The sequence below is a fragment of the Oncorhynchus kisutch genome, linkage group LG7 (genome assembly GCF_002021735.2).
Source record: "Oncorhynchus kisutch isolate 150728-3 linkage group LG7, Okis_V2, whole genome shotgun sequence".
Lineage (NCBI taxonomy): Eukaryota > Metazoa > Chordata > Actinopteri > Salmoniformes > Salmonidae > Oncorhynchus > Oncorhynchus kisutch.
The window spans coordinates 29,334,714-29,347,385 of record NC_034180.2 but is presented as its reverse complement, the minus strand read 5'-3'; the positions used below and the strand labels follow the sequence as shown (position 1 = coordinate 29,347,385).

The 12,672-nt window shown below is 41.0% G+C and overlaps 1 protein-coding gene across 1 annotated transcript; it reads right to left on the bottom strand.

Annotated features, from left to right (window-relative positions):
• Positions 1-7,157: 7,157 nt before the first annotated feature.
• Positions 7,158-12,042, bottom strand: LOC109894409 (alcohol dehydrogenase 1). The gene is made up of 9 exons (XM_020487870.2): positions 11,910-12,042; positions 9,494-9,595; positions 8,958-9,099; positions 8,776-8,863; positions 8,439-8,658; positions 8,094-8,354; positions 7,847-7,979; positions 7,598-7,736; positions 7,158-7,508 (listed from the first exon to the last, which is right to left on the bottom strand). Exons 1-9 carry the CDS (start codon positions 11,925-11,927, stop codon positions 7,475-7,477), a joined length of 1,137 nt encoding a protein of 378 aa, XP_020343459.1. The 5' UTR covers positions 11,928-12,042; the 3' UTR covers positions 7,158-7,474.
• Between the last annotated feature and the right edge of the window lie 630 nt (positions 12,043-12,672).

Here is a 12,672-nt window from a genome sequence, read left to right as displayed (position 1 = left end):
TTATCTAGTGATTGTGTCTTCGTGGCAAAATCTGCAGAGCTGAGATTGTTTTATGCTCCATATATATAGCATTATATTGGTGGCAATAATTTTGTGTAATTGAAATTGAAATATTTGAAATGTTTCTTGTATATGGTCATATACCATGTTCCATGGAATCGGTACTTCAAAAATATTTTCCCAGCTATTTTGCAACCTGTATGGCATAGCTGTCAACATTTTTGCCCTCAAAGTTCCCTACCATCTTCCACTTGCCTTCTCCATTTGTGGTAATGCTGCAATCATTTGGTTGTTACTTGGAATCAGATGTGTTAGTGAGGAAATATTCTGCATTTACAAAATGTCATGCTGTTTTCCTTGTTCTTGTTAAAGCTTTTAGAAATAGTGTTTTTGTCCCCCTGGAGTGAGTTAATTGCTGCCCCGTAGCCTGTGGAAATCCCACAGCACAGCAGCCAGACCCTGTCCAGAGATGCCTTCTCGTCCACCTTGTGCACTCAGAAAGTGCTCCAGCCCATGAAGTGGGGCCAGACACTTCCCCTTACAGGATAATCGGGAGGTTCCATCTGGCATCTGCCCCCATGCTCTGTGTCACCCTGGGTTAAGGAGAAACATGGCTTTGGAAGAGTCCCAATTGCTGCCGTGGCAACAATCTGCAACACACAGGCTAAGTAAATCTATTTTAATTCAGCCAATTAAGGAGATGATTCAACTTTACTGTTGTCTACTGAGGTAATTACAGTAACTGCAGTGTTTTCCCTCAAAGGCAAGTATGAAACCACCTAAGTGTCAATGATGTTAATAATTGAAGGGTAAATGGACTCTTGCCTACGATTCTTGGTTGCCCACTCACTCTCTCCCTTCCCAACACCCATCTTTACAGTAATCTCATATAACAATATAAGGTGCTAAATCAATCCCATCTAAAGTAATCAAAATAAAGTGGTGCCTAATGTTAAGTGCTATTGTGACCCATGTCTACTGTACACGAGACGGTTTCTGACAATTTGTGCAGCAATTCTTCGCTTGTGTACACACAGTTTCATCAGCTGTCCTGGTGGCTGGTCTCAGACAATCCAGCAGGGGAAGAAGCCGGATGTGGAAGTCTTGGGCATGCCAAAAGTGTGCGACACTGTCAAAGCAAAGGGTGGCTACTTTGAAGATTTAAAAAAATGACATTTTATTTGTTTAATACTTTTTGAGTTAATACATTATTCAATATATGTTTCATAGTTTGGATGTCTTCACTATTATTCTACAATGTAGAGAGTAGTCAAATTAAAGAAAAACCCTGGAATGAGTAGGTGTCTAAACTTTTGACTAGTACTGTATGTGACATTGTGTTGTGACAAAATTGTGGCTTTTTATTGTCCCCAGCACAAGGTGCACCTGTATAATGATCATGTTTAATCAGCTTCTTGATATGTCACACCTGACTGGTGGATGGATTATCTTGGCAAAGAAGAAATGCTCATTAACAGGGATATAAACAAATTTGTGCACAACATTTGAGAGAAATAAGCTTTGTTTGAACTTGACCACCAATGTCATGCCAAGGATTCATGTATGGCTTAGCACTCAAAAGATTCCCCAGACACATCCAGATTATAAACAGCAGTTTTCCTTTACCAGGGTTTGTGTGGAAATAATTGCAACAGTGGACTATCTCTCCCAAAACGACAGATTGCTCAAGCCCTGAATTTATTCCTTTTCAGTTTCTGTATAATTTAGCAATATTCTACATGACCTTTTGATACATTGGGATATCACAAATGGCTTCATGTTAGTTTTTTTTTCAAGAGGCATTGCTGCTGAGTGAGAATACAGCACACATAATGGCACATCCTCTTATAAACTATGGATACGCTGGAGAGCTTGTGTGTGTCTGACTACACAGTTTTGTTGACACATGTTTAGAAAAATATGTAATTATTAATATACTACGCTACTGTTCAAAAGTTTGGGGTCACTTAGAAATGTCCTTGTTCTTGAAAGAAAAGCACGTTTTTTTTCTTATCCATTTAAAATAGCATAAAATTTATCAGAAATACAGTGTAGACATTGTTAATGTTGTAAATGACTATTGTAGTTGGAAACTTATTTTTAATGGAATATCTACATAGGTGAACAGAGGCCCATTATCAGCAACCATCACTCCTCTGTTCCAATGACACGTTATGTTAGCCTTTTAAAATGATCAACTTGGATTAGCTAATTGATCATTAGAAAACCTTTTGCAATTGTTAGCACAGCTGAAAACTTGTCTTGATTTAAAGTAGTAAAACTGGCCTTCTTTAGACTAGTTGAGTTTCTGCAGTATCAGCATTTGGGTGTTCGATTACAGGCTCAAAATGGCCAGAAACAAAGAACTTTCTTCTGAAACTCGTCAGTCTATTTGTTCTGAGAAATGAAGGCTATTCCATGTGAGAAATTGCCAAGAAACTGAAGATCTCGTACTACTCCCTTCACAGAACAGCCCTAACCAGAATAGAAAGTGGGAGGCACCATTGAGCAAGAGGAGAAGTACATTAGTGTCAAGTTTGAAAAACCGATGCCTCACATGTCAACTGGCAGATCCATTAAATAGTACCCGCAAAACACCAGTCTCAACATCAACAGTGAAGAGGCAACTCCGGGATGCAGGCCTTCTAGGCAGAGTTGCAAAGAAAAAGCCATATCTCAGACTGGCCAATCAAAAGAAAATATTAAGATGGGCAAATTAACACAGACACTGGACAGAGGAAGATTGGAAAAAAGTGTTATGGACAGACAAATCTAAGTTTGAGGTGTTCGGATCACAAAGAAGTGTGATGATCGTGAGATGCCGAAAAAAATTAAAGATGCTGGAGGAGTGCTTGACGCCATCTGTCAAGCATGGTGGAGGCAATGTTATGGTCTGGGAGTGCTTTGGTGGTGGTAAAGTGGGAGATTTGTACAGGGTAAAAGGGATCTTGAAGGAAGACTTACTCAATTTTGCACTGCCATGCCATACCCTGTGGACAGCGCTCAATTGGAGCCAATTTCCTCCTACAACAGGACATTGACCCAAAGCACAGCTCCAAACGATGCAAGAACTATTTAGGGAGGGAAGAAGTAGTCAGCTGGTATTCTTTCCATAATGGAGTGGCCAGCACAGTCATCGGATCTCAACCCTATTGAGCTGTTGTGAGAGCAGCTTGACCGTATGATATGTAAGAAGTCTAAGCTAGATGTCCTCAATCTCACACAAATTATCAAGGAACCTACCAGGTACAACCCTAAATCCGTAATCACGGGCACCCTCATAGATATCATCCAGACCAACCTGCCCTCTAAATACACCTCTGCTGTCTTCAACCAGGATCTCAGCGATCACTGCCTCATTGCCTGCGTCCGTAATGGGTCAAACGACCACCCCTCATCACTGTCAAACGCTCCCTTAAACACTTCAGCGAGCAGGACTTTCTAATCGACCTTGCCCGGGTATCGTGGAAGGATTTTGGCCTCATTCCGTCAGTAGAGGATGCCTGGATATTCTTTAAAAGTGCATTCCTCACCATCTTAAATAAGTACGCCTTGTTCAAAAAATGTAGAACAAAGAACACATATATCCCTTGGTTCACTCCAAACTTCTCTCCTTGACCAGCGCAAAAACATCCTGTGGCGTACTACATTAGCATCGAATAGCCCCAGTGATATACAACTTTTCAGGGAAGTTAGGAACCAATATACACAGGCAGTAAGGAAAGCAAAGGCTAGCTTTTTCAAACAGAAATTTGCATCCTGTAACACAAACTCCAAAATGTTCTGGGACACTGTAAAGTCCATTGAGAATAAGAGCACCTCCTCCCAGCTGCCTACTGCACTGAGGCTAGGAAACACTGTCACAACCGATCTACGATAACCGAGAATTTCAATAAGCATTTTTCTGTGGCTGGCCATGCTTTCCACCTGGCTACCCCTACCCCGGTCAACAGCTCTGCACGCCCCACAGCAAGTTGCCCAAGCCTCCCCCATTTCTCCTTCACCCAAATCCAGACAGTTGATGTTCTGAAAGAGTTGCAAAATCTGGACCTATACTAATCAGCTAGGCTAGACAGTCTGGACCCTCTTTCTAAAATTATCTGCCGCAATTGTTGCAACCCCTATTACTAGGCTGTTCAACCTCGCTTTCGTATCGTCTGAGATCCCATAACATTGGAAAGCTGCCGTGGTAATTTTCCTCTTCAAAGGGAGAGACACTCTAGACCTAAACTGTTACAGATCTATATCTATCCTACCCTGCCTTTTCAAAGGCCTTCGAAAGCCAAGTTAACAAACAGATCACCGACCATTTCGAATCCCACCGTACCTTATCCGCTATGCAATCTGGATTCCGAGCTGGTCATGGGTGCACCTCAGCCACGCTCAAGGTCCTAAACAATATAACTGCCATCGATAAAAGACAATACCTGCGATATTGCTGCATTTTTCTGGGAGGCTACAATGTCTCTCAAACCCATGAATACAGTCACGATGCCTGTTACGATGCCTTTGCGATCTAATCCAACAAGGACAAGTCCTGTGTGATGAACTGGTGGAAACCTTGAAAAAGGAGTCCTTTCCATTCAGCTAAGCATTCACGTGTGGGCCCGTCGAAAATCGGTGAATCCGTTGCGTCCAATATCGTTAATCTGGGTATTATGAAAAGTGTTGAGACGCTTTGTTGACTATGTGGTGTCGCTTTGAGTTTGAGGTGAACTTTTTGTCCTGAATACAATACGTGTTGAATTTGCCCCAAACATAACATCACTGAGAACCACTGTTTTCAAGCATGGTGGTGGCTGCATCATGTTATGGGTATGCTTATTATTGGCAAGGGCTACAGAGTTTTTAGGATAAAAACAAACAGAATAGAGCTGAGGACAGGCCAAATCCTAGAGGAAAACTTGGTTCAGTCCACTTTCCAACACCTTTCAGCAGGACAATTACCTAAAACACAAGGCCAAATATACACGAGTTGCTTACCAAGATGACATTGAATGTTCCTGTGTGACTTATAGTACCAGTCAAAAGTTTGGACAGACCTACTCATTCAAGGGTTTTCTTTTTTTCACTATTTTCTACATTGTAGAATAATAGTGAAGACATCTAAACTATGAAATAACACATGGAATTATGTATTAACCAAAAAAAAGTGTTAAATAAATCAAAAAAGATTTTAGATTCTTCAAAGTAGCCACCCTTTGCCTTGATGACAGCTTTGCACACTCTTGGTGTTCTGTCAACCAGCTTCATGAGGTAGTCACCTGGAATGCATTTCAATTAACAGGCGTGCCTTGTTAAAAGTTCATTTGTGGAATTGGCACAGTATACAGAAGATAGCCCTATTTGGTAAAATACCAAGTCCATATTATGGCAAAATACCAAGTCCATATTATGGCAAAATACCAAGTCCATATTATGGCAAGAACAGCTCAAATAAGCAAAGAAAAATGACAGTAAATCATTATTATTACAGGGTAAGCATTTCCCATCCTGCCTACCATGACTCCACATCACCGCTGGTTAACCAGTAACTGTGTAAAAGTGTGTATGTATGCATAGGCAAAGGTGTGTGTGTGTGTGCACCCTTTCAGGAAGAGCAAATAACTGTCATCTGAAGTTCATCTGTTTTTGTTCCCCATCTTCTTTGAATGATACAATACATCTGTCCTAACAATCCCAAATGACTTCAAACACTTATTTTCTCCACCCATGTACAGTAGACAGTTCGCTTGTATTATTGTAAAATACTGTGTTTTTACTGTAATGTTAGAAAATGTGAACTCATGGTTAAGGATATTCTGGAAGTACTATCTTCAGACTTTTTTTTTTTTTTTAAATTTTTTTTTTTTTACTTCAGTCTCTCAAAAGACTGTTTTTAAAATCAGTTATGATTTACCAATGTATGTTTTTTGTTTTCATTCTGTTAATGCTGCAACAAGTTGGTCTTCTGGGAAAATAAAGATGTCAGAAATATGTGTATAGGTGGCAGGGAAGTCAGGTGCAGGAGAGTCAAACGGAGTGTAAAATGGAGTCTTTTAATAAATGTCCAAGTAACATGCTCCATACCACTAAATAGGGAAAATATAAACAAATATGGTACGAAGACCCGACGCGCACCTATACAAAAAACACTACACTGACAATAAACAATCTCTGACAAAGACATGAGGGGAAACAGAGGGTTAAATACACAACAGGTAATGAATGGGATTGAAAACAGGTGTGTGGGAAGACAAGACAAAACCAATGGAAAATGAAAAAAGGATCAATGATGGCTAGAAGACCGGTGACGTCGAACGCCGAGCACCGCCCGAACAAGGAGAGGCAACGACTTCGGTAGAAGTTGTGACAAGATGCATGGAATTGGAATTGAAGCAGTGCTTTTATTACCTGTAATCAGACCTGTACTTTTTATTTGTTATATTCTGAAACACATTTCGCTTTAATTTTCTATGTGATCAGGTTCCCATTCCCTGTCAGTGTGTGCAGTGTGTGCCGCTCTGCAGTATGCTTGTGATCACATGCAGTGTGTGTCACTTCACCACTTTGATGTTTGTGTGTTTGATCCAGGCTGCTTCTGTCACTTTTCATCTGTGTGAGTCTGATGCAGTCATTGAAGTGACACAAATTGCCTGTATCTTTATCACTCTGTGGTTTTTAGTCAATGTTCTGATAGCAGCAATGTGTTATAAATATCTTTAATGCCAGAATCAATCCTACTCTATTTCAATCACATATATTTATAATTATCTAACTGCAGAATATCATCAAATGTAGGGACAAGCTGATCCCCGACAATATTATTACAAATAACTACACTGTCTGATTAAAAAATTAAGAAAGAAACAACTGGGTCACTGTCACTCATTGACAAACACAATCACGACAATAAGTATCATAACAGACTAACCCGGAGAAGCATGTACGTGTTGTTGAAACACGTTTGTGTGGAAATGTACTCTGTTTATATATTAATAATAATGTATGAGCACAGACATTACACTGATAAAGGGTATTGAAAGGCCCGGATACCATACTGATAAGTTATCATCGCTCATAGCGACTTTATGTTTAGATGCGCAAACTAAGGTATGAGATAGGATAACTAATAACCGCCAATCTATTGACCTAGCATTGATTGAGCAACGACCGAGAAGTAGGGAATGGTTTTATTCAAAACTGACACATGATAGCCAGATCTCTTTGTACTTTATCCTACTCCCACTTGACAATGACTAAAGCAGAAACATAATTGGCTTCCAGGCAACATAACAAAATCAAAACATGATTATCATTGTTGTTACAATGGTTACTAGCAGCATGCCTGCAGTATGCTACCTACCATTCACCCCTACTAATACATATTGTGATATAGTGAATCATTGGTTTATCAAGCCATATTGTATAGTTTTGCTCGTTGATTGGTTGAGCAGGAAAAGTAAGTGATATTGGCTGGGTTGAGTTGACCCTCTTACTGCAGTGCCACACTCAGGACTGACCGTATACTGCAAAACAAGGAGAACACGAGCATTTATTTATCTGAACATTAAATTAAACTTCTCACAGAGACAAACAATATTAAGGTGAAAGTTACCAGTCTCCTGTCTGCATGAGTTGGATGGCGTCGTTGACCTGAGCCAGGGTCATGTTGTGGGTGACAAACTCATCCAGCTTCACCTTCTTCTCCAGGTACTCATTCACCAGCTTGGGCACACCATCCTTACTCTTAAAACCTGGCGTGCGCATGCACGCACACACACACACACAGACACACATTTAGAAATATATCACACACACTCAAATACATGTATAATGCTTGACAGTTGATTGATAGGTGGCACACCTCCAAACAGAGATCCTTTCCAGGTGCGGCCAGCTATGAGCTGAATGGGTCTGGCAGCAAAGTCATCCATGTCAGTCCATCCGACCAGCACACTTACTCCCCATCCCTTAACACACGACTCCAAAGCACTCCTCTAAAGAGAGACAGGAATAGATAGAGAATTATAGATCTATACCACTTGACTCAATCAAGACATCACACGAACACACTTATCTCAACATCATACAAACACACAACCTAAACCCACCATTACGGCCACACTCCCCACACATTCCAGGGAAAAGTCCACTCCTCCATTGGTCATCTCATGCAGCACTTGACTGATGGGTTTGTTGTGGTCCTTGGGGTTGACAAACTCTGTGGCACCGAAGACCTTGGCCTTCTCATATTTGGTCGGGTTAATATCAATGGCGATGATCCTCTTGGCCCCAGCGTTTTTGCAACCCATTACCGCTGCCAACCCCACAGCTCCCAGGCCAAACACAGCACATGTAGACCCTGGCTCCACCTGGGAGAAAGGTGTCCTATGCATCAACACTTTAGTATATGAAGACATCACTACAACTAAACCTGATAGTTACAATTAACACACCTTGGCTGTGTTAAGGGCTGCGCCATATCCGGTGGCGACTCCACAGCCAAGGAGACAGACCTTGTCGAGAGGGGCTGAGGGATGGATCTTGGCCACGGCGATCTCATTGACCACAGTGTATTCTGAGAAAGTGCTGGTCCCCATGAACTGCAGCACCTTCTTCCCCTTACAAGTGAACCGGGTGTCTGACTCTGACATCACATCATACCTATCACTGGCCCTGGTGGGATTGGCTCATGTTCAGTGCAAGAATAACACACAAAAGTTATATTAAAAATATAAAATAATAGGTATTGTGAAAGTTTCTCAAGACTAGGCTAGTATAATGGGACCTCACCAGCCCTTCTCACACAGGTTGGTCTTTGGGCTCTTGCAGAACCGGCACTGGCCACATTGGGAAATGAACAGAGGGATGACTTTATCACCTAACAGGAGGAGAGGCAGAGTACACAGCTTTTTCGTACATGCTGTTATTTGTATCCAATTTGAAAATACAGGTTTACTAGCTATATTTCCAACCTGGATTGAACTTGGTCACTTCCGACCCCACACTCTCGACAATCCCAGCCCCTTCGTGGCCCAGGACACAAGGGAAGCCATCCTTGTGTTTCCCCTCAAACAGGTGGTACAGGTCAGTGTGACACACACCCGTGGCCACTATCTACACTCAACAGGACAAAAACAAAGAGGTATGAATTTTGAGAAGTGTTCTAAAAATATGCTAATGTGAGTGTCAGAAGTGTTTCTGTATGCTCATGTTTATTTATGTGTGGCACGTTGTGTGTATTCATGTGTATTTATGTGTACTGGACCCATGGCACATTATGTGTATTTATGTATACTGGACCCATGTTATGTGTATTCATGAGTATTTATGTGTACTGGACCCATGGCACGTTATGTGTATTCATGTGTGCTGTGTGTCCTCAGCAGTGCCCTCATACTTGGCCAGGGTAATATCAATGGTGATGATCAACACTTGATCATTGCCTTCTATGCGCTGCATAAATGAGAGCTTGTGTGTGTGTGTTTGCATTAATTGTAGTCTCTCTCACCTTGATGCGAATCTCATGTGCCTGGGGAGGAGCCACCTCAATTTCCTCCATCACCAGGGGTTTGCTTGGCTCCCATGCCACTGCAGCGCGGCATTTAATCACCTATAAAACACAACACGACCCAAAACAGGTCCAGTGGTGTAAAGTACTTACATAAAAATGATTTAAAGTACTACTCAAGTCGTTTTTTGTACATTAATATTTATATTTTTGACAACTTTTACTTTTACTTCACTACATTAGTGAATTTGGCTATTTCAGCCACACCCGTTGCTGACAGGTGTATAAAATCGAGCACACAGCCATGCAATCTCCATAGACAAACATTGGCAGAAGAATGGCTTTACTGAAGAGCTCAGTGACTTTCAATGTGGCACCGCCATAGGATGACACCGTTCCAACAAGTCAGTTCATCAAATTTCTTCTCTACTAGAGCTGCCCTGGTCAACTGTAAGTGCTGTTATTGTGAAGTGAAAACATCTAACAAGTGGTAGGCCAAGCTCACAAAACAGGACCACCGAGTGCTGAAGCGCGTAGCATGTAAAAATTGTCTGTCCTTGGTTGCAACACTCACTGCCGTGGTCCAAACTGCCTCTGGAAGCAAAGTCAGCACAATAACTGTTCATTGGGAGCTTCATGAAATGGGTTTCCATGGCCGAGCAGCCTCATACAAGCCTAAGATCATGCACAGTGCCAAGCTCACCACCATTGGACTCTAGTGCAGTGGAAACAGACTAATCTGGGTTGTCAGATGCCAGGAGAACACTACCTGCATGAATGCATAGTGCAAACTGTAAAGTTTGGTAGAGGAGGAATAATGGTCTGGGCTGTTGTTGATGGTTCGGACTAGGCCTCATTGTTCCAGTGAAGGGAAATCTTAACGCTACAGCATACAATGACATTCTAGACAATTCTGTGCTTCCAACTTTGTGGCAACAGTTTGGAAAATGTCCTTTCCTATTTCAGAATGACAATGCCCGTGCACAAAGCGAAGTCCATACAGAAACGGTTTGTCGAGATTGGTGTGGGAGAACTTCATGGCTTCCAGAGCCCTGACCTCAACCTATCGAACACATTTGGGATGAATTACAACGCAGACTGCGAGCCAGGCCTAATCGCCAAACATCAGTACCCAACCTCACTAATGCTCTTGTGGTTGAATGGAAGCAAGTCTTAGCAGCAATGTTCCAACATTCAGTGGAAACCTTACCAGAAGAGTGGAGGCTGTTATAGCAGCAAAGGGGGGACCAACTTAATATTAATGCCCATGATCTTGGAATGAGATGCTCGACAAGCAGGTGTCCACATACATTTGGTTATGTTGTGTAATTCAGCGAAGGGCTTCATTTCAGTCTTTATATACTTCATTGTTTACAGTACAATCTGATTCATTCAACTGTTGAGCAACTGCACCCCTATATAAATATTTATCTTTTTGTCCATTGGCTTTATCCCAGATGCACTCTCTGCCAAAGTCAATGGTTGTGCAAAAACAATTTGGATAGTTTCAGAGTGACTCTCCCCAAAAAACATGTTATGCTTCACATTAGGCATGGAGTTTACAGTGTGTGTGCGTGAGCGTGTGTGAGTGTGAGGGAGTGAGTGAGTGACCGCAGTTGCCAGGTTTTGAAGACCATTCCAGTTATTGTGTAATTCCAAAAGGATATTTATCCCAAACAAGAGGTTGTTATTCTGCAGGACAAATCTCTGATGAACTTGAACATAACTTACTAGAGAGCTATAGTAAGCCCAGCGTTGGGAAGTTAATCGTTTAACGTTATATTGTAATCTAATTACAGATACTTTTGAAAAAAAGGGATTGGATTGGATTACATTTCTTATATTTTCACAATGCCGTTCAATTCAGCATTGAAAAAAGGTGCAAGTTTAAGTTTGTTCCACCTGAGTAATCTCATCACAAATCAGAGAGCACTATGATGACACACCAAATGCGTTTGATGGATTATTTTTGTCTTATTCTGATGCCTTTTAAGGGGAAATTAATGCAAAAGGAACTGAAAGCAATCCAATTAGTTTGGATAATCCAAAAATTGCGTTACTGCCACCACTCACTGTCATTTTCTAAAGTACACACTCAACCTTAATCAAATCGTACCGAAACACTTTAAATCACAGATTGTGCATCATCACATGACAGTTCAATATCAGTTAGAGAGAGGCTTGATCAACTAATTCAAATGCAGAGGATTCTCTATTGTTACATCTTTACACATGCATATCTCTCAATAACAATCACTTGGTAGGAAGCCAAATGTATGTGTACAGCTGTATGTGTACTGTACATGAACCCAAATACAAAATAAATAAGTGATAAAAGTTGCAGTAGATATATTAATAACAATATATATACAGATGTGTATTCGAGAAAGAGAGGAGTGAAGATAGAGATACATACTTTTCCTGCAGTTGCCATCTTCTATCAACCTAAGGAGTTTGGAAGAGAAGAGCAATATATTTCAGCATAGAGTTAGAGGGAGAGAGTGTGACAGAGGGATGGTTTGGACAACCTTTAAATACTCCAGCCATCCAGACTAGAGGCTAACATTCAGAAAGGGAGGGACCTTTTATTGCAAGGCTAGATATCCTTACACTGATACAAGTGGCATGAAATTGGATATCACAACTGCCGGTTCGTTCAACGTAGATTACAACTAACACTGCACAGTTATTGTTTGTAGCTAACATAACTGCATGTAATATAGATAAGTCACCGAGATGAGTCAATCATGTGATTCATCTGTTTGTAATGACCTTTGATATAACCTGTGAATTTTGGCTTTATATTTAAATGCAATAATAGTGTTAACTAGAAACTAGATTGAACTGTCTGTGTGGGATAGGCTCTTCTGGGAGATAGTGTTGTCTCGTTCTTCTCGAACACTGTGGAGACTTATTCTCTTCGATATCATCGGCGTCCTGGAAAAACCTTGGATCTCATTGTTTGGCGATTTTGTTTTTTTTCACATACATTGAAAGTAGTCATTCCCCTCAATATTCAGTGAATGAATGAATGACATTTTATTTTTGTGTCAAATTGCCAGTTGGCAACCCATCCCTTACGGGATTAATTGATACATAAACATTGCACTGATTCACAGTGATAATTTAGTGACAATTCCTCCGGTGTTCTACGGAGTGAATGAAAATAAATCAATACA